This window comes from Danio rerio, chromosome 14 (assembly GCF_052040795.2).
Source record: "Danio rerio strain M-AB ecotype USA chromosome 14, GRCz13ab, whole genome shotgun sequence".
Lineage (NCBI taxonomy): Eukaryota > Metazoa > Chordata > Actinopteri > Cypriniformes > Danionidae > Danio > Danio rerio.
Window position 1 is genome coordinate 10,858,454 of NC_141034.1, and position 19,970 is coordinate 10,878,423.

General features: G+C 34.3%; 2 protein-coding genes and 1 long non-coding RNA gene across 5 annotated transcripts in view; 1 reads left to right on the forward strand and 2 right to left on the reverse strand.

Moving 5' to 3' along the window:
- Positions 1 to 19,970, forward strand: part of LOC147840770 (uncharacterized) — an 821,899-nt gene that overhangs the window by 631,789 nt on the left and 170,140 nt on the right. The window lies entirely within an intron of this gene.
- Positions 1 to 19,970, reverse strand: part of il1rapl2 (interleukin 1 receptor accessory protein-like 2) — a 596,834-nt gene that overhangs the window by 513,076 nt on the left and 63,788 nt on the right. For 2 of the 3 annotated variants that reach the window (XR_015506586.1, XM_087279997.1), the window contains exon 2: positions 18,936 to 19,034. Coding sequence is in view for 2 of the 3 variants with exons in the window: in XM_087279997.1 (XP_087136123.1) it covers positions 18,936 to 19,017 (82 nt within the window). In the remaining variant the exon portion in view is untranslated. 3 annotated transcript variants of the gene reach the window in all.
- Positions 1 to 19,970, reverse strand: part of commd5 (COMM domain containing 5) — a 432,514-nt gene that overhangs the window by 266,713 nt on the left and 145,831 nt on the right. The window lies entirely within an intron of this gene.

A 19,970-nucleotide genomic window follows, 5' to 3' on the forward strand; every position in this document is an offset into this window, starting at 1 on the left:
TGTGCTCGGCTCAAGATTTCCTGTTATTGTCCGTCGTGGTCTTTGTATGAGTCTTGGGGCCTGTTTCAGTAAGGAGGTTCAAACAACTCTGAGTTTAAACTTGAACTCTGAGTTGATTTACCGAGAGATTAAAAACTCTTGAGTTTTCGGTTTTAGAATAGCTGATCTGAGTTGGGTCAATCAACTTTGAGTAGACCAACTCAGAGTTAAGCGCTCACACCGTGACTATAAAAAGGCATTATCAATGGAGCGCAGATATTATGAGTGACCAAGGCAACATCTTAAAAAAAGAGATCACCATCTCTTTCCCCAGCTGAACTTGATCTGTTCATGCAAAGTTTTATCAAATATGAGTATATATATTTAAAAAGAAGCAACCATCAGTGAAACAGAGACAGTTAGCCTGGGAAAACAGCTGATCAAGTTAATGCGTAATTTTTTATTTAAATTATTTAAACATTTAAGTATAATAAAATGAGTAATATAATGTGTGACGTTTATACTTTTTTTCTAAACTTTTATACACGTTTATCAGTTTTAATAGATTTAACAGTGCACTTGTCTGTCTGCCTTTTTATTGATCAAGTGATAGGTTGATATAACATTAAGAAGGTAAGCAGTGCTAAAAATAATTTTTAGACAGAATAATAATCCCATTAATCTAGTAACAGTGTCGAAGGTTAAGCTAAATATTAATGGGAAAAAGGACAAGCCTTGTACGTGACTTTGTTCTGTGTGTGACAAAAATGTAGGCAATAGCTATGTTTCCATCAAAATACAGGCTTACATAAATTTGTGCAAAACTGGAATAATGCCTAAAAGATGCGAATAAAGCAGCGTTTTTATCCAACGAGTCAAAGAGAACAAAATCATCACTTCCTGATTAACTTGCGCCAAATATCAACAGTAAAAACAGAATTTACTGCGGTAGAACAAGCTGCGTTAATGATTTTTTATTTAATACTTGCACCTCAGAAGACACAATGAACACGTGGGGGCATTTGACGCCAGACACAGAGATCTTGACACGCTCCAGACGCTCGGAGGTAATTAATAATATACACTAATAGTGAAACAGTTAAGGCATTTTAGAATGACTAAAACAACATTTAAGATGTTCTACTGTGTGCTCAGTCAGCTGGTTTGTCCATTTACACATATTTTCATCATCATCTCTAACAAACTTTTTTTTAATGTACATACTGTAATTTGTTAAGTGCACTTCGTAGTTTATGCGCATCTCTTCTTATAAAATAAAAGTTTAACCAACTCAGTTATGCAAAGGTTTTATTATGCATATTTTCAAAAGTTATGTGAATCATGACGTTTCCATCAATCGCTTTTATGGGCATCTCCAAAATGAGCTCTAAAATAGGTGTGTGGAAATGTAAGACTAATGCGAGAAATACGCTTCATCTTTAAAAAAGGGGAGGAGACCGACAGAAACTCAGAGTTTAGACAATAAAACCTGCTCCGGACCAGGTTAGATTCACAGAGTAAGTTACCACAGTAACTGACTCTGAGTTAAAGTTACCTTTCTTTCAGAAACAGGCTTGACTTACCCTGATTTCTTGAGTTTAACAAACCTGCCATTTTGAAACCGAAAACCCAGAGTTTCTCTCATTTCAGGGTTAAAATACTCTGAGTTTTCACTTAACCTCCTTTCTGAAACAGGCCCTTGGTCACACTCTAGCTCTGCATGCTCCCTCTTGCTGTGGACAGCGATGTAAAGAAATGCTCGGGATGTTTGCTCTCATCATAGTGTGTTTGTTGGTTTGTTCTCGGCATGGTGTTTTCGTTCTTATTGATCCAGTCTAGTTGATTTTGGTTGGCCAGATCAGAACATGCATGTCGCATGTGTGAATGCACGGTAAGTGTTTTCATTTACCATGTGCTCGTGTCTTATGTTCAGTCTTCTGTTTGTGTTGTGTAATGAATGTTGCCTAGGGCCTGTTTCAGAAAGGAGGTGTAAACTCAAATGGCAGGTTTGTTAAACTCGAGAAAGCAGGGTAAGCCAAGCCTGTTTCTGAAAGAGAGGTAACTTTAACTCAGAGTCAGTTACTGTGGTAACTTACTCTTTGAACCTAACCTGCTCAGGAGCAGGTTTTATACTCTAAACTCTGAGTTTCTGTCAGTCGCCTCCCCTCTTTTAAAGACAAAGCGGTATTTCTCGCCTTAGCCTTACGTTTCCACCCACCTATTTCAATGCTTATTTTGGAGATCCGCATAAAAACGATTGAAAGAAACATCATGATCACTTTTACTGAACAAATTACAGTATGTGCATTAAAAAAAGGTTTGTTATAAGAGATCATATGATGATGAAAATGTGTGTAATGGACAAACCAACAGGTTGAGCACACAGTAACACTTAAATGTTGTTTTGGTCATTCTAAAATGCCTTAACCATTTCAGTATTATTGTTATCATATTATTAATGACCTTCAGAGCGTCTGGAGCATGTCAAGAGCATCTGTTCTCCACGTCTCATGGCATCAAACGCCCCCACACATTTATTGTGTGTCAGCATTGTCTTCTGAGCCGCAAGTACATTTATTGAATAAAGAAAAGATTGACGCAGCTTCTTCTACTGCAGTGAATTTCGTTTTTGCCATTGATATTTGGCGCCCGTTTAATCAGGAAGTGACGATTTTGTTCTCTTTGACTTTGCTTTATTCGCACGATTTTTATGTGTTATTCTAGTTTTGCACATAACTTTTATTAATATATATGGATAGAAACATAGCTATTGCTTACATTTTAGTCACACAAAGAACAAAGTCACATGTAAGAATAGCTTGTCCTTTTTTAATAAGTAATTAACTTAAATTCGCTGACCTTCAACAGGGACATATGCACTGTTATTAGATTAATCGTATTATTGTTCTTTCTAAACACTATTGTTTGGTTCTGCTCACACTCTAAATGTCATATCAACCTCTATCACTTGATCAATAAAAAAGGCAGACACACAAGTGCACTTTTAAATCTATTAAAACTGATCAACATGTATAAAAGTGGCAGCAAAAGTGTGTAAAAATTCATAAACGTCACGCATAACATTGCTTATTTTATTATACTTAAATATTTAAAAACTTTAAATTTTAAATTATGCATTAACTTGAGCAGCTGTTTTCCCACACTAACTGTCTCTGTTTCACTGATGCAGTGGTGTTGCTTTTTAAAATATATGCTCATATTTGCTATTACTTTGCATGAGCACATCAAGTTCAGCTGGAGAAAGAAAAGCTGATCTCTTTTTTAAGATGTTGCCGTAGTCACTCGTAACATCTGCACTCCACTGATAATGCCTTTTTATAGTGTGCACGCTTAACTCTGAGTTGGTCTAGTCAAAGTTGATTGATCTAACTCAGATGCGCTATTCTGAAACCGAAAACTCTGAGATTTTAATCTCTCGCTAAATCAAGAGTTCAAGTTTAAACTCCGAGTTGGTTGAACCTGCTTACTGAAACAGGCCCATGGTGTTTACCTTGTGGCTGTTTGATTTAGTGTTGTGTTTCATGTGAACACGCAGTTAACTGGTTCTCTCATTGGCTGCATGTTCATGGCTTGTGTTGTCTCTTTGTGTCATGTGCTCTCCTGTTGATTGTTTAGTCCCACCCTCCTTTTTAGCCCATTATTACTTTATTATGTTCAACTGTTTGTTTGATGATTTGCTTTTGTTTATAGCTTCCGTTTGTCTGCTGTCCTGTGCTAATTCGTTGTCATATTCTGTCGAGTCTTGTCGAGTTTTGTTCAGCCCTGCCCAGTCAAGTTTGTTTGTTTGTTCATTTGTTTGTTAATGTTTTTCCCCCTCTGGGTTGCTTTTGTTGCCTTTTTCTTTTCTTTTATAATTCATATATAACCATTTCAGTTCTGCAATTGAGTCCTTGTCCTTTTCCCAACCATGACACAAGCAAGAATGTCAATTCTGAATATTAGCAGCAGTCGTCAATGATGCAAAAACTAAACATATACAATGCAAAAATACATCACAAATGCAAATTATAATCAAAGCAATTCAACGTTCTACGGAAAATACTTTGCATTTAAAGAAAACAGACCAATTGTATTTATAACTGCAAGGATAAAGAGAAACCCTGCTGTTAAATTCTATATTGAACAAATGTAAATAAAATACAACATCTTGCCTGGCAGACAGTAAAGTGGCTATTGATTATGTGTAATAGAGTTGTATTAATGATTTAGAACATTTCCTAAACAAGTCATTGAAATAGCAGTGCCCATGTGCCAATCAAAACATGTTGTAATATTCATAACTACAAGAGGTGAGTGTGACAGTGCTGTATGGTCATAAAAACAAAGGCTGTAACTTATACATATGGGTAGGCTCTATAAAGTATCTGCATGTGCAAAAATGGGCTCATTTCCACAGATTTTTTACCCCGTCATTGAGTCTACAGTATTTATTTCCTTATGTACCGTTAATTTATGTAAATATATATTTATTCAGTTTTATATGTTAATTCCAATCATATTATCATTAACTAGCATTCGAATGTTTCTATGATGCATTTACAATACAGTTTGTAAAGTAATATTTTCTGTCTTTTAGTAGATTTATTATATAATAGACTTATTTTGTTTAACAAACAAGTTGATCTAATTGGATTTTTATTGTAAACATTAAATAAAAGTTTTTAAAATGTTTTTAAATATTTACTTATTTTATGTATTAAGTTTTAGTTACTATACTTCCAAAATTATTCAGCATAAATCATCTGATTAAAAGGTTTCATTTTACAAAATTTAGCACAGAATTAGAAAAAATGACCGCAGATTCTGCATGCCCCCGAATATGGAGCAGTATTTACAATGTATTTTAAAGACTGCATGTACTGTTGGAGACGTTTTTAGCCAAATCCAGCACTAAACTGGGAGAAATTCTGGAAGCTATCCTTTGTCAAATGCTAGCTATATATATTTTTTAATTCTCTGGAACATAATTAAAATTAAATTGTAAGCACTTCTCTATTTATGTGTCATGTCATTTGGATCACCAAATATTGAACAAGCTCTGTGGAAATAGCACGTAACCTGAAGCGTTTATGATCTCACTTGCCCAGATGTATTTTTTTTTTTTTGTAGTCCCTAAACTTCGTTCTTTGTTCTAAATAATGTAATACTGAATTTAATAACATTAGTCATTACTAAAGTATGAAAATACAATAAAAAAATTAAGCACATTATACAGGGCCTTTTAAGTCAAGAATACAGCATTTGTAGCTGTGTTTATAACCTTCTTACTAATGACTTACAATGTGTATGCTTAACTAATTAGGAATGAACTATTTGCAAATGCTTAATAAATGATTCCTAGTGTGCAGTTATTATAAAGTGTTACACCAAATTTAGCAGAGAAATAGGAAAACATGTTTGCAGATTCTGCAATATATATATATATATATATATATATATATATATATATATATATATATATATATATATATATATATATATATATATATATATATATATATATATATATATTAAATACAATATAAATACAGCACATACAAAGGAGAGAGATAGACTTGGAATACCACTTACCAGTTTAATAATTATTTGATTAGCAGCAGTTACGCAGTTTTAATCTTCTAAGGGCTTAAATATGCAGTCCTGTCGCCATTGTGGACAGAAAACGTCAACAGTCTTTGGTCTACTCAGTATGGCAGGCTAATGGCCGCGACGCACTGTCTCTCAGAAATTGTAAATATTTTAAAATAGGCACTATTCTTATAAATAAACTGCATAACTACAACCTAAACAACTACGTTCCTGACTAAAAAGCCTCCAAATTACATTATGTTGTCCAACAGCAGTAACATTTGTCAAACTGTAGACTGTCCTCTGAATGTTGCTGACTCTATGTGGGCAGAGTAATACACAAAGGTGAAGGGTGAAGAGGCTTTTATGTGCTGTTACTGGCAAAATACCGCACGATTATCAGCCAATCAGATTCAAGAACCAGACAGAACTGTTGTATATATATATATATATATATATATATATATATATATATATATATATATATATATATATATATATATATATGAAAGTGCTTTATTTTCTAGCACGCATTGATAATCTCCAAGTAAATAATTAATCTGTGCACGTTGTGCTTTTTAAAAGCTTTGTGAATGCTTCAAAATAAAAGCCACTTTCTAACACCATTATACATAATAAAAAAGTGCCCAGGATCAATTTGGAAACTACTCTAACTGTGTTCCTCTGATAGAAAAAAAAAGTTATGTACACAGAAGACAGTTTTGGGTGAGTAAATGACTTTTTTAGTAATCATTTTTGAGTAAACTATTCCTTTAAACAGCAAATAATATCCATTTTTTAGAGTCTATTGTATTGTGCTTCATTCGTATCATGCAGTGAGAGTTAAAATCAGCTTGTCATACTACCTTGCATCTTACAGCCTAACTACTCCTAATTGTTGGGTTGTACAATAATGTAATTCCCCACTCTTGACCTGTAATCAGATTTCTGAAGGAAATATAAAATGTGACTCATAGGTTAATATATATTTGGCGCTTAAACTGCCTCTAAACTAATCCCTGAAAAACTGTTCTCCATCTTTGAGTGTCACCCTAAAGCAAATCTCTCGGAATTATATAATACACAGCTTTATGGATACGACTAAATTACATAGCAGAGGACTCACCGAGATCAGTGAACAGTTTAATTACAAACTAGCAGACAGTTGTGCTGTCTTCTAGAGTCTTGTGCTCTGTGTAGTTACCTTGAGATGCGGAGTTGGGGGGGGATGTGTCAAATTAGGCTAAACAAAAACCCTTTTACGAATGCTAAAAACCAAACTGGAAATCACACCTAATGAACATTTACCACAGCTAAAAGCTATACTCATTATGCTCTATTCATCGAATCATAATTAATTTTCATGAAAATTTAAAACAATACATTAATGTTAAGTATTAAGCTAAATATTAGTGCTTCTCCTCATGATTTAAATGTCAAACTTAAGGGATAAATGTCTCCACCGCTTCTAATTCTCCTGAGGCTTTATTAAAAATCAACTGCTAATGGGATAGGGATTGATATATCTGATGGATTTTCTATAAAACCATATATACAATATATACTTAGGTATGTCCAGCCCAATGTCAAATGGAAACATACTAGGAATACATGATATTAGAAAAAATAAAATTGCGATAAATTATATTTTTCTGCAATAAATATTGTGATATGAATACGGTTTTACACGATACAATTGTTTAAACAACACTATTTGATGGTTTTCTGAAGAGTCTAACAATGTTAAAATCCATTTTCTACTTTGCTTTGAGCAATATCACATGAGAAGCAGTGCGATTTGGTTGTATATCACTCAGGTACTGCTACCTGAGTGATATTGCATTTATACAACAGTTTGACGGCATAATCGTGTTTACAAAAAAGACAATCAAACACGTTGAGTCTCAAAACCCTTTTGTATGAGGAACTACTCTCTTATGCAGTTCATTCACATCTGTAGCTGAAGTCAGAACAGCAGAAACTGTTGCTACTTTACAAACGTCACTTAGCGGTATAGAGGTATTTGATTGATTGATTAGCATGATGTCTAAAATGATGACAAAACAGGTGATTTTGCTTACATTTTAAGATTATAAGGCTGAACGGCATAAAATGCCATTTAATATTTAATATTCAAACAGTATTTGAACATATTAATCACAATGCCAAAATATTTTTAGCTTAAGTAAACTGTACTGGAAATAAACTGCCACAACTTTATTACCACAGTCATCAGATTGCCAAAAAAAAAAAGTATAATTTGTTTCCATCAACACTTTTAACTTAACCTCAAACTAGTTTGCCTGAAAAACCTCTCAAAAACCTACATTATTTTTCTCAGATAAATACATACTGACCTTATAAACTGTTAATATTTCCCATGGAAAGCTATTTTGTTATTTGTGAAGATGTTTAGATGCTCCACTTTCCAAGCTTCAAAAGTCTTGCTGAACTACAGAAAAATCACGATTTAAAACCCTGCTCACTTCTGTCAAAAGAAAAAAGAGAATTACTTGTGGAACATCCATGTCAGGTTATTTATTAACACAGTTCAGTATTAAGTTCACACTCAGAACAAGTGCTAACCACACGTGTTGACTGTTGTTAATAATTTATTGTATAAAAACTCGTTTAGCTGGTCAACACAATAATAAAAAGCAATCTAATCATATCATACTGTGCTGCATTATTCAGACATTGAGTTGAAAAACGCCAGTAAGAGAGATGGGGATGAGTTAATAGATTGCTTTGATATCTTAGAGGCTGACTTGTGATTGATTTTAGATACTGTTTCCATGGTGACTGCTTCACACTAAAAAAAGGAGTTTTTTTCCTTATTATTTTTATTATTTTAATCTGAGTCAAAACCCACACAGTCAACATCAGAATAATATAAAAACGTCAATATTTTATAACTTATTTTATAGCGTTTAAAATGAATAAGCTCAAGCTACACTCTGCCTTCAAGATAACATATAAGTACATTATTTTAAATGTGCATTATAGGAGAGAGAGTGTTTCTAAATGATGTGCAGATTAAAATTGTACATTTTATTTTTTATGCTATAAACAGCGCATATATGGAAACAAATAAAGACCTTTTCTTTGGCTTTAATAGATGTATTATATGAGCAATTCCCGCATTATGGATGTGACGTTTGCAGTAAAAACTTAAAACGTAAATTATATATGTTTGCATTATATTGAACATTTGTTGATATTTTCCAAAACTACCAACCACAGAGTTGTGGCATCAAAAAGATATCCATCTGTAAACATTTTTTTGTATTTCATTTGATGTAAATAATCATGCATTATGAAAGTTACCAAGAAAGTCTGCGAGTTTGTAGTATATAACATACTTTGTAGAAATTCTGTGAATGAAACCGCACAACTCAAAAGAAACAACGCTAATTAAAAGGATAATATTTGCCACACTATAAAACAAAAATTATTAATTTAATTATACATTTTTGCATATATGAGGGAAAAGTTTTGTTACGGATCAGGGCTCGAAATTGCGACCATTTTGGTCGCATATGCTCCCGAAATGTAATCTATGCGACCTCATAATATATTTGGGAGCATTTGTGCGACTGCATATAATGGTTATAGTGCGACCTGTTTTGATTCTTTCCAAAAACTTGCTGAATCGCTCTTCCCTGCCCCTGTATTGGTTCATATTAGCTGTCAATCACTCAAGGCTTTCCGCTGTCAGACGATAGGGAGCTTTTGTTACCGCAGAAAATGCAAACAGCCGAAAAGTGAAAAGTACACACAGGTCTGCAAACCCCATTTAAACTTACAAATAACGGTGCCGATGACAGCGATCATGACATGTGGTGAATGTTGATCCATCAGCCGAGATCAATCTAGTGTTTTCGGAGAAGGTGGCTTAATCTCGATGCATTGCATTTACTGTGTGTTCAGCGCAAATTACTGCTAAATGTTAAATCTAACACTCTACACATCATCGCCAAAAAACTGAAATCTAAACTGAATCTGCGGCTTATAACAAAGAGCAGTATTGCACCGGTGGTCATCGCGAGAATCCTGCTCTACCAGCTTATATATTGGGTCAGCTGACCTGCCTGCTTTCCACAAACACAGAAAAATGAAAATCAGTGCATTAAAATGACACAAACCCAAACCAAAACTTTTAAAGAGTGATAGAAGTGACACTTTCCTTACCTTTTTTTGTCCATTCTTTCTTGAGATGTATATTATTATTTAGTTACTAATATTAAAAAAAAAAAAACAGTTTTGCAGCTTTCAGCTTTGAATTGAATGATTTATTATAATCTTTCGTTTGTTGTGTAGCAGAAATAGTATTTATTAGATTGACCGGACTTTGACCGGACTTTGGTAAATCAGATAAAATTGTTTGAAAACATTGACCAAATATTTTTGAGTATATTTACAATACTGTTAAATGCAAGCCTACAAAAAAAAAAAAAAAAACTTTCGTGTTTTGGTGATTATTTATTTTATTTTTTTATGGCAAAATTTTCATGGAATTGCTCATGTAACTTTGAAAAAATTGTTTATTCTATAAAGGTCTGAATCATTCATTCATTCATTCACTCATTTTCCTTCGGCTTAGTCCCTCAGTTCATCAGGGTTTTCCACAGTGCAATGAACCACCAACTTATCCAGCATATGTTTTATACAGCGGATGCCCTTCCAGCTGCAACAAAGCACTGAGATACACCGATACACTCTCACATTCACACTCATACACTATGGCCAATTTAGTTTATCGAATTCACCTGTAGGGACTGTAGATGAAACCGGAGCACCCAGAGGAAACCCACACCAACATAGTTTAAAGAGCAAGCAAACTCCACACAGAAATGAACTAGAGTCCTAGGTCATTTAGAGGTTTATAGACAATGAATAATACTTTAAACTATATTCTGAATGTAAATAAGCACAATGTATTTTATACAGAAAAACTCACTGAAAACCTGTGAAAAATGTTACATACTTTTCTTTACTTAACGTATTTATATAGCACAAGACAACAACAGTTGTTGACTGATGTGCTGTACACAATTTGTATTAAAATATTAAATAATATCAAAGGAATAAAACAGCATACAATACATAAACCATGAAACATAGGCAAAAAAGTAAGCTCAAATTATATTAAAGGCCTTTTCTAAAAGGTGAAGTTTTAGTTTCCTCTTGAACACGTTTTTTTTTTTTTTGTGAAGAAAGAGACTATACAGTACAACAATTTGGAGCCAACAATGCTTATCAAATTTTCTATTTGATAAGATCTTATATACTTATCAAATAAGTTTGATTTTTGAGCAGTTTGAATTATGAGGACATGTCCTCATAAACTGCCCAGCAAACAATTTTGTGTTTAATAGATGTCAAAACGTAGACAGCTTGGCTAAAACAAGGCTAAACTTCGACTGTCAGTGAAAATCTAATAGATGTCTAAGAAAACTAGACTGGTCGTCAAATAGATAGATTAGACAGACTTTATATGTGTAGTCATTCTTTTCAGTTTATTTGACGACTAATCTAGTTTTGGTCTATTCTTCTCTAACAAATTTAACAGCCCAAATTTTGCTTTGCTTTAGCCAAGACGACTATGTTTAGATGTCAATTAGACTTGATTTTAAAATCTTTTGTTTGTTTTTAATCTTTTAAAAACAAAAAATGATTACTGGGTGCCTTAATAGATCTAGGTCATACCCATGTCATTATACAAATCTCTGTCCATGTTAATCACCAAAACCAGTACGCACACACAAACATATTGGTGAAATTACACAGTTTATGTAAGATATGTAAATAAAAATAAAATAAAGACTGCTGCTGAATTAAACACTGAATCATCTAGGCTTCTGTTCTAAATGTGAGAAAGGTCTAAGAATGGAAAGCTAATTGCGTATTAGGTAAGATGAAAAGTGTCAAAGGTTGAAGATGTCTCTCAATGACGTGTCACATGGTGAAGTGCTGACTAAGGTCAGACTCTTCAAGCAGAGCATTAAGGCTGCAATTAATGGACAACCTCATATAGAAACATCCTCAGGGGTCTGCTGTCCAAACATATTACACTCAGCTCAATTGGGACAGTTATTCGCAAAATCCCAATGCCTGGGAAAATATGGACAATATGATCTAAACCTGAGTCTTGAATCTGGTTGCAGAAGAAACATTGGACGCTTTCCATGAAGGGTATTCCACAAACTGATGTCATTTTTCAGATTAGCACAGTTTCATGACTTTAAATAGTTCACATTTCTGAAAGTCTTCACCAAGGCTTCAAGGTTTAAAGAACCACAGAAAACCACACAAAAAAGCTGCATTTTTGTAAATATGACGAACATATTGAAAATAAACATGCCTTTAAAAAGCAAGAAACTCTTTTTATAATGAAACAATATTAATAATTGTATTTTCATAGCTAGTTAGTTACATGGCTAGTTAGTTACATGGCTAGTTAGTTGCATACCTAGTTAGTTACATACCTAGTTAGTTAAATGTAGTTAGTTACATAGCTAGTTAGTTAAATGTGGTTAGTTACATAGCTAGTTAGTTACATGGCTAGTTTGTTACATACCTAGTTAGTTACATACAGGGCCGGAGTGGGACTCCTTTTCAGCCCTGGAGTTACAAGCCTTTGACTGGCCCACCTCAGTTCACGACTGACACTATTAATATAAGGTCATTTCCAAATCAGTTTCTAATTACACTATCATGTCTTTTTCAAGCAAACAGCTGCTTTATAACTTCAAATGTTCAACAACCTTACAGTTTTATATGTCTTCACAAAAAAAAAGAAAAAAGAATTACATCGAACACAGATCGACGACGTCGCAACGCAACGTGCTGACCACTGGACCACAATGGTGCTGCTTCACATTTGTGGCGGAAATGATAGTTACATCATCATTACCCTGTAGACTGCATTTTGTTCATGGGGCTGCGAGACAATAAATAAGAAGAGCGGAGCTGCGGCAAAATAATGAATAAAAAGAGTGAGGCTATGGTCAAATAAATATTTAAATAAAAAAAAAATGTGACTGCTGAGAGTGCAAGCAGCTAGAAATACCGACCCTCGCGGCTAAAAAACAGATCGGCCCACCGGGAACTCTCCCGGTCCTCCCAATAGGCCAATCCGGGCCTGGTTACATACCTAGTCAGTCAAATGTTGTTAGCTACATAGCTAGTTAGTTACATGGCTAGTTAATTACATAGCTAATTATCTAGTTAGTAACATGGCTAGTTAGTTACATAGCTAGTTAGTTTCCTGCTGAAAAAAAAACAGCTTAAACCAGTCTGGTTGGCTGGTTATGGCTGGTCAACCAGTCTGGTTTTAGAGGGTTTTTGGCCATACCAGGCTGGTTTCCAGCCATTTTCAGCCTGGTCTTAGCTGGTCAGGCAGGGAGATGGCCATCTAAAACTAGCTTGACCAGCCTAGCCAGAGCTGCATTTCCGAAAACCATCGTTAGCCAACTAAGGTCTAAGTGGTGTCGCTACAAGCAAAGTTTGTTAAATTGGCATTTCCCAAATCTGTCGCTCAAACGAACATTCGCAAACTGCGTCACAAACTTCTATGCTTGCAACTACACCTCTGGAGCTGTAGTTAGAAACATAGTTCCTGGCTGTGTTCTATTCCCAGTAATCCTGTCTATGCCCTATTCATTTAGAACATTCTAACATTTAAACTAGGAATATTTTTTTTAAAGAGCATTAAAGTCATCACTCTTAGATGTAATTTGCTTTCAAAGTACTTTTACAGTTCAGTTTTAGCGATCTTTATGTTTACAATTGCGTCCCCCTCGAAGTGCACTTTGAAAACATTGATATCATTTTGAACACAACCATGGCTCATGACAAAAGCTGTAGGTGAACTATTGTTTAAAAGCGCAATTTCATAAGTTAAGTCTCCAAACCTTGTGAAAACAAAAAACATAGCATACATTAATCGATTAAATTTATAATAGGATATTTATTAAGTATTTGTACTGTATATGACATGGGCCTGTTGGTTAGCACATTTCTGCAGTGGTTTGCATGTGTCCAATTGTAAAAGTAGACTTAATAATAATAATAATAATAATAATCATCATCATCATCATCATCATCATTATCAACATTATTATTAAAGTATGATTTTCTTTTCATTTCCTAATAAATAATAAATATTAAATTTCATTTCTCAATAAATAGCCTCATTATTTATTTATTTATATCATTTATATATGAGATCAGAATATGTGTTAGCTTATTAATTTGCACAAAGAAATTATGGGGTTCTTCTCTGAGGAAGGTGTTACCACCCCGTTTAGAGCATCATCATGGGTGTTTTACGTTAAAACTAACGTCGTTCAAACGATGGATCTGCGACAGAGAAGCTACGGTTTTTGGGAAACCCTCATCACTACATCATCCTTTTCCCAAACGATGCATCGTACTATGATAGTTCAGCCGCGAGTCACATTGTTGTTTGGGAAACGCACCACAGGTTGGGAGTTCGGCCAAAAACAGCCATGTCCAGTTTAAACCAGGCTAGTCTAGCTGGTTTTAACTGGCTTAGGCTGGTCATTTTGCAGCCTGACCTGGTAAGACCAGGTTGGAAATGGCGAGAAACAAGCCTGGAAATGGCCAAAACCTCTCTATAACCTAGCATAAACTGGTTTAAGCTGTTTAAGCAGGTCTACGTGTAGTTAGTTATATAGCTAGTTAGTTACATAGATAGTTAGCTAGCTAGTTAGTTACATAGCTAGTTATTTACAAAGCTAGTTAGTTAAATGTAGTTCAAAACTAGTTAGTTACATAGCTAGTTAGCTAGTTATATAGCTAGTTAGTTATATTGCTAGATAATTAGTTAGTTAGTTAGTTAGTTAGTTAGTTAGTTAGTTAGTTAGTTAGTTAGTTAGTTAGTTAGTTAGTTAGTTAGTTAGTTAGTTAGTTAGTTAGTTAGTAGCAATCATGTATTTATTGTTGATTAATTTTTTTTTTATTATTATTAAAAACAGTGATATGCTGAATTAGTTATATGCTAGCCATAAGAAATGCAATACAATCTTTTAACTTCCGGTATGCCAGTAAAAAGCCATCATTGATTGGTTCAGATATACCAACCTGATCTCATGAGGAAACATAAATATTTTACGTTTTGTCAGTTTAGTGGCTAATTCATACAAATTTCGGTGTTAAAAGTTCAGAGTTCTGTGATATTTTTTTTTTTAATGTTTTTTTAAAAGGAGGTGTGGCACCAAACCCCACCCCTAAACCAAACCTTCATTGGGGAATGAGCAATTCATACCAAATTGTGCGAATAAGATCGTTCGATTTCATATGAATTAGCCACTAAGTCAGTTCTGAATTGCTGTGAAATTGCCTTGGATATTACAGAGATTTTCTTACTATGGGGAGATGAAAAGGTCTGTAGTACCTGCGGAAACCATGTAATGATAACGTGGTCAAATCTTAGGCAATCACATAGCAACTTTTAGTCTCCTTCTCTGCATACTGTTACAAAGAGAGCGTAATCATTAGCCATTATGCTCTTAGGCTAAAGGTTTCAGGTTCTGCTTAGTTTCCTAGTTTCGACGTCACATGTACAGCTTCACGCTACAGCTTCCTGCCACACAATTGGACTGAGTTACTCATGTCATGCAGAGGCATTCCCACCAGTTTTGATGCACTAATATGGCACCCTAATATGTTCCATTAGGATGCCAGTTTGGACCATTTTGATGTATAAGAGTACAAGGTCACCACATTAGGTAGAGCAAGAGAAGTAGAGAGCATACTGGTTTCAAATAAGAGCCACACTAGCTTTTCATCGCATACAAAATTCACCCTGACACACTTTCCCACTGATCTTTAATTCCGAAAAGCTTTCTGTCAGAATATCAGCTAGTGTCAGAATACGAAAAAATATCCAAGCCTGGTACTAGGACAGTAATATTCCCCAAATTAATCCCAGTTCACATCTGTGTGGAAAAAAAGGAGAAGCTGCTTTTTTCACAGTACATTTTTTAATATTTTTTCAGAAAATATTGTATGTAAAAAAGAAGATATGACTCCAAATATGTTTCCAAAATATATTTCAGTCCATCCATCCATCCATCCATCCATTAGCCTGTTCGTATCTATCTATCTATCTATCTATCTATCTATCTATCTATCTATCTATCTATCTATCTATCTGTCTGTCTGTCTGTCTGTCTGTCTGTCTGTCTGTCTGTCTGTCTGTCTGTCTGTCTGTCTGTCTGTCTATCTATCTATCTATCTATCTATCTATCTATCTATTAGGCTTGTTAAATTACTGTCTGTATGCTTTTGCAGTATAAAACAGCTCTGATGAACTTTCTCTCAGGATACTCGAGGTACACTTTGTTTCACTCATTAACAATTAGATTGCAATAAATATGTATAACTCCTAAGGCTTAATAAAGTGCAGACAGAAGAAAATTAATTTTCTGATTGTTGACTTCAGGCGAAACTTTATTAAAGTAATATATTTTTGAAAATTACCTTTCATGCAGTGTGTAACTTAGCTCTAAGTGAATGAGAACATCCTGAAAAGTTTTAAATCTGCAAGTGCACCATTTATAAAAGTTAATGACTCTCAGAAGAAAGAGTCATTTAAACTAGGTCTGCACAAAATATAATTTCGCAACACATCAATATTGCAATGTGTGAATATGCATAAGTCACATGACACAATGTCAATTTGAGATTATGCTTGCGAGTTGAGATTGAGATCATTATTATAGTTCATAGTATGGTGCTAATAATATGCCAAAACAATCTGAATTTGAATTGTGTTCATTGTATTATTGACAATGATAATTTAATAAATCAGACTTTTTTATAAGTCCTTAAAAATTGTTTTGAATTTGAATTTCTTATTTTGAATTTGAATTTCAGAACTTGAATATTGAACATCTGAGATTTAAGACATCTAAATTTTTCAAGGCAGAATTTTTATAGACATCATTTCAAACTTTAGATTTTTTTGTGTTCTGAATTCGTAGACAGCAGATATCCAGTTTGTAAAAATACAGCGTCAAATTTTGAAGATGAAGAAATTGAGAAGAAATTTAATATTCTAAACTTCAAAACCAGATTGTGAAAATTCAGATTTAGCAGAAAGTAGGTCAAGTGTGATCAACAGGGAAGAGTAGACAATCACCGAAAGGTCAAACTAAGAATCATTCACCTTTGCTTGATTCATGGTTATGAATGAATTATAGGGTGCAAATTACGGGGTGGCGGGTTTGGGGGGTCTGAAAATAGGTAAAAAAAAAAAAAAGTTTTTTTTTTTATCTACATATAGCCTTATGTAAAATTACACTCATATGTATTTTAATATGGAGCTAATACTACGCCAAAACAATCTGAATTTGAATTACTGACAATTTAAATGTAATAAATCAGACTTTTCTTTTTAATTTGAATTCTTATTTTCAACTTGAATTTCATAACTTGAATATTTAACATCTGAAATGTAAGACAACTAAATTTTTCAAGGCAGAATTTTTTTATTGATGGATTTTCGAAATTTTTGTGTGTGTGTGTGTGTGTGTGTGTGTGTGTGTGTGTGTGTGTGTGTGTGTGTGTGTGTGTGTGTGTGTGTGTGTGTGTGTGTGTGTGTGTGTTCTGAATTTATAGACTGCAGATATCCAGTTTGTAAAAATACAGTTTTAGGTTTTGAAGGTGAAGAAATTCAGATCATCGAATTCAATATTCTAACATCCAAAACCAGAAATTCAGATCGTGAAATTCAGACTCAGCAAAAAGTAGGTCAGGATTTATCAACAAGGAAGAGTAGACGATTACCGAAAAGTCAAAATAAGCATTTTGGCCAATCATAGAGCTGGGTGAGTTTACTAATGTATGTAAGGTTCAGGAAGACACAATTTTTCTGCAAACTGAATATTGGGGATCAGCTTTTCAGTAGTTTGTGTAATAGATTTACATGCTTCAATGAACCAAATTCATTAATTAAATAACATCTCAGAGAATAATCAAACTTTTTTTATTGGCATATAAAAAATCAGATTTATTAATTTATGATTGAATTGTGTTCATTTGAATTATTAACAATCATAATTTAATAAATACATTTTTTATATCAATTCAATCTGACTTTGAATTGTGTTAATTTGAATTATTGACAAAGTCAGATTGTTTTGGCACATTATTAGCTCCATATTTAAATAATGTGGGGAACAAATGCGTGGACATTGTTGCTTTATGATCGCTGGCTTGAAGTTGAAAGCAATAAACACATTTATTAAACCAGACTCAAATTTCCGAGTGTCCTCGTGTAAGTGCAAACTGGTTGTTCTAGTAACAATCTATAAAAAATGTCTTCAAAAACTGGACTTAATTTTTGAATAATATGCCTTATTTTCATATTCCAATGTTTACAGCGATGTTTTAAACACACTTTTAAAATGGCAGCTTCACCCCTGAAAGTACTGCATTAATGGCTGGCATAAACCCTTCAATCTGATCTGACATTGATTCTCGAAAGTCAATATATTATGTTATTTCTAGTGTCAGTCAAAATGGCACCATGGCAAAGCAGAAGGAAACTCCAATAAAGTCTATTAAATAAGATGGGAAAACAGGACAACTGTACAAAATTCCAAGGTTAAATATGAACACTCTCTAAGCACCAGTTCTTTTAGGATTCATTAGACTACACTAGTAGCAGCAACTTAGGCTTGCATATTCAGAATATATCATAACATCTCAGTGCTTTTAGGATGTTTTAGTGAGAAATCATTGCACATCCGGCTATTTAAACACATTATAATTATGCCAGTTATTATGATTGTACATGAGTACACACAACTTGCTATAAAACAGAACTTCTACAAACCCACATATTAAAAAAAAACAAAAAAAAGACATTTTTTTCTGCTGATTTGGTGGCACAGTAAAACATACATGCCAAACTCTGAAATCTCTGGCTGGGTGAGAAACTGACGGTTGAGATTGCCTCTGTGTTTTTACCGCCCACATAAATGCCCGTTTGGAGCTGATAACATAATTGCTCAATGCACACCGCACCCACACACAAACACACAATGCAACAGGAAAAAAAAACTGAGTTATGTGATCATGTGGAGAGCCTAGATTCTTTACTATAAAAAAAAAAAGCAACGTTTAAAGAGAGAGCTTCAGAAAACACTCTACCAAACAATTCGAAAAGACATCAGAAGCAAGGTCTTTTTCGCCAAATGCATTTACTGCACATACCTGAACCAGTCCAAACAATGCCTTCTCTGAACCATCACAAACAATAAAACATAAAAAGCACAAATCAAACTTTTCAGCGCCAGGTTTTCGCTCCAAGCTGAGTAAAACAACAGTCTTACCTGAGTTCCTCTTGGAGATGTATTTGAGATTGATGGAGGCCGCTGAATTGATGATGAAGAGCATAAATCCAGCGAGCTTCATCTTTCAGTCGTGTGCAGCTACAAGAAAACATAAGAATAAAGCTTTTATTATTATTATTATTATTATTATTAATAATATTTTTATTGAAGAACACATGCTTTTCTTTTGCAGGAAACAGCTCCTCTCTCCACTTGAAGAAATTCAAAAACCGAAAGAAAATTTCTCATGTTGAAGGTGCAGTAGGTGATTGTCTTCAGAAGCATTTGTTGTTGTGCTGGTTGAAAGTCTCTTCACAGTCTAATAGTAATGCAGGGCTTGAAATTGCAACCATTTTGGTCACATATGCGCCCGAAATTTTATCTATGCGACCTCAAAATATATTTGGGAGCATTTCTGCGAGTGGTTAAAATTGTTGTGTGCGACCAGTTTTTACTGCAAAATGTTCTCCACATGCGCGGATTCGGGAGACATTCACGCAGAATGCATCTCTAAGCTCTTTGTCTACACTTGAAACGCGAAACGCAGCGCTCAGGAATGGTTTAAAACAGTTGTTATGTCAACTTGCTGCAGTAACAAGTCCGTAATACTTGCCCCGCCTTCGCGCTCTTCTTATTGGCCCACCACTGCTCTAGCACTGAACGCGAATGATTGGTTAATGTAAGCTGTCAATCACTCAGCGCCTTCTTGCTTGGAATGACAGAGAGAGCTACTACCGCGAAAAACTTAAGCGCTAAAGATGAGAATGAAAATGACACTGACAGATTTAGTTTTAGAAACCATGGCATCTAAAGTTATAAATAATGACACATCTTAGTTGTGATCATGTGCTGAATGTCAATCCACCATCTACACCTTTCCAAGAGTGAATTAAAGACTTCCATTGGCTTCAAGTCCGCTATGAAAAGTCTGTAGGATGGAGTTTTCAGGTAACTGTTTGCCACATCTAGCACGAGAGCTTCTGTTTAATCCTTCATATAATCGCCAGATGCTGTCCGCCGTGCAAGGGACAGCTA